At 42.3% G+C, this 2955-nt stretch overlaps 2 protein-coding genes across 2 annotated transcripts; both read right to left on the bottom strand.

Moving 5' to 3' along the window:
• Nucleotides 1–13: 13 nt before the first annotated feature.
• Nucleotides 14–817, bottom strand: TbgDal_IX9690 (BARP protein; the record flags this gene model as incomplete). The annotated part of the gene is made up of 1 exon (XM_011778857.1): nucleotides 14–817. The coding sequence occupies one exon, from the start codon at nucleotides 815–817 to the stop codon at nucleotides 14–16; it is 804 nt and encodes a 267-aa protein (XP_011777159.1).
• Nucleotides 818–1823: 1006 nt separating this feature from the next.
• TbgDal_IX9680 (BARP protein) lies at nucleotides 1824–2606 on the bottom strand (the record flags this gene model as incomplete). The annotated part of the gene is made up of 1 exon (XM_011778856.1): nucleotides 1824–2606. One exon carries the CDS (start codon nucleotides 2604–2606, stop codon nucleotides 1824–1826), a length of 783 nt encoding a protein of 260 aa, XP_011777158.1.
• Between the last annotated feature and the right edge of the window lie 349 nt (nucleotides 2607–2955).

The raw sequence follows: 2955 nt of genomic DNA, 5'->3' as shown, positions 1-2955 counted from the left end.
TTGGGATCACAATTCATGGAGTTGCAACCTCTTTCAGTACAGAATTGAGAAACAGTCCAGCCATCAGTAGCAGCACTGACCCTTCAGGTGATGCAACGGAATTTCCAACTGGTCCCGTATTTGTGCCGGCAATTTCATTCGCCTCGGCAGCTGCATCCTCAGCCTGTTTTCGTGCATGAACTGCCTCCCGGAGGTGGTGCTGCAACCACATAAACTCTTTGTGGAACTCAACATCTTCTCTCTCTAATATTTCCTTAACGTATACATCATTGTAGCGTAGTTTTTTTAGTCCCTCCAACGCCTCACTGAGCGATTGGGCTGTCACGTTTTCCGCTCTCTTCGAGCACTCTGATGCCAACTGTCGTAAACTCTTGTCGATGTTTTCACATAGTGCCAGCTTCTGTAAACCTGCATCACTGCTTGGTTGTGACCACGGCAAAGCAGCAATATTTGCAGCGTTAATTTCCACATTACTTGCAGCCGTAGCCGCAGCTTCAGCAGCGAGTGTTGCTCTCACAGCAGCTTCCTTCGCTTTCGTAACGTTTAGGCCTTTTGACTCGGCAAGTTCCACAGCTTCCTCTGCTTGTACCTTTGCTTCAAATGCTTTACTCGAAGCAGTAGCGGAAGTTTCCACAGCAGATGTTACTGTTTGTGATAGGCCTCTGAACTGCTCCGCCGCACGGCACAAAGCTTGTATGTCGTCCCGCGATGTGTCCACACCTTTTTCTGGACAATCGTACCAGACTCGATCACCACGAATACCTGCAGTGCACAACACTGTCAGAAGTAGCCATAAGTTATGAAAAGTGATGCTCATAATTGTTGTTAATTTGGATGGTATCGAAACTTGTGTCTGCTGTCTTGTAGTGGATTCTTGTCATGAGAATTAGGAGAGATTAATGGAATCAACAGTGGGAAATACAAGGAATAGCAACATTAATAGTATCAATATGAGTAGTGACACCATTACAGTCAATTAGCTCATCATTTAAGCACACTGCACACATCACAGCATGGAACTGTCCCCACTTCCTACTAAATACAATTCTAAGTGACAGTGGAAATCAAATACCATAATTACAAAGCAGAGAGGCAATGCAATAGCACACACCCAAACTTCCAATAGTCATTTCATTAGACACGATAATATCAATATCTGATGGAATCAGTAAGAGCACATGTATTGAGTATTTAGGGTATCCTACACTATTACGATACAACCTACTGACAGTAACATAAAATATAGAGATATGAAATAAAAAGGGAGAGAATACAACATAAAATAAGTGTAATGAGTAATGGGAGAGAGATATGTGAAAGTAACCCCACAGCGTAAGAGTTTTGCTTCATGATAAAATAAAAACCCTCAGAATCAGTTAGCTTTACGCATACAATAGGACATTATGGATGCGTAGGAATGATAGATTTTGATTTAAAAAGTGTCACTATTGTAACGCATAGGTGGCGATGCTCACACGCAATCACCTCAGTGCATTACATGAATAAAATAATGAAATAAAGAAGGTAATAAAGGAAAAATACAACTAAAAGTAGGGCAATAGACACACTAGTTAAGCAGTTATAAAAATAAAGGATAAAAGTTGGAACAGGTTGGAAAGATAACATTGTAAAGGAAAAGTAAAGTAAAAAAGAATAATAAAAGTGAAAGTATAAATGAAACAAAATAAAATAACAATATTAATAGTCACTGATAGAAAATAAGGTTAATATGAAAGGATGTTTGCTGCCCCACTTGTATGTGCACATAACTGTGTGGAGACAAGTGGAATGGTTGGGATCACAATTCATGGAGTTGTAACCTCTTACAGTACAGAACTGAGAAACAGTCCAGCCATCAGTAGCAGCACCGACCCTTCACGTGATGCAACGGAATTTCCAACTGGTCCCGTATTTGTGCCGGCTGTTTCATTTGCCTCGGCAGCTGCGGCTTCAGCTTCTCTTTGTGCACGGACAGCCTCTTCCACGTGTTCCTCTAACGATTTCAGCTCCGTGTGGAACTCAACATCTTCCCGCCGCAAGGTCTCCCGGGTATTCACATCAGTGTACAGATTCTCCAACGCTTCTAGTGCCTCACTGAGTGATTGGGCTGTCACGTTTTCCGCTTTCTTTGTACACTTTGCTGCTGCCTCTCGTACATCCTTGTCCACATTGTCGCATAGTGCAAGTTCCTGTAACCCCACATCCTGTCTTCTTTGTGACCACGGCAAAGCAGCAATATTTGCAGCGTTAATTTCCACATTACTTGCAGCCGTAGCCGCAGCTTCAGCAGCGAGTGTTGCTCTCACAGCAGCTTCCTTCGCTTTCGTAACGTTTAGGCCTTTTGACTCGGCAAGTTCCACAGCTTCCTCTGCTTGTACCTTTGCTTCAAATGCTTTACTCGAAGCAGCAGCGGCATTAACAAGAGCAGAACTTACTGTATCCGGTAAACCTCGAAGTTGTTCCGCCACACGACACAAGACGGGAATCTCATCTACAGGCGGATGGTTTCCATCAGCAAAGCAATCATTCCAGACATGATGAGCACGAATACCTGCAGTGCATAACACTGTCAAAAGTAGCCATAAACTATGAAAAGTGATGCTCATGATTGTTGTTAATTTCGATGGTATCGAAACTTGTGTCTGCTGTCTTGTAGTGGATTCTTGTCATGAGAATTAGGAGAGATTAATGGAATCAACAGTGGGAAATACAAAGAATAGCAATAGTAATAGTATCAATATGAGTAGTGACACCATTACAGTCAATCAGGTCATCAATAAAGCACACTGCACACATCACAGCATGGAACTGTCCCTCCTTCCTACTAAATACAATTCTAAGTGACAGTGGAAATCAAATACCATAATTTACAAGCAGAGAGGCAATGCAATAGCACACACCCACACTTCCAATAGTCATTTCCTGAGAACCCATAATATCATTATCTGGTGGAAA

Source organism: Trypanosoma brucei, chromosome 9, assembly GCF_000210295.1.
Source record: "Trypanosoma brucei gambiense DAL972 chromosome 9, complete sequence".
NCBI lineage: Eukaryota > Euglenozoa > Kinetoplastea > Trypanosomatida > Trypanosomatidae > Trypanosoma > Trypanosoma brucei.
Note: the sequence above shows the minus strand (reverse complement) of the source record. Positions and strands in the feature narration are given on the sequence as shown.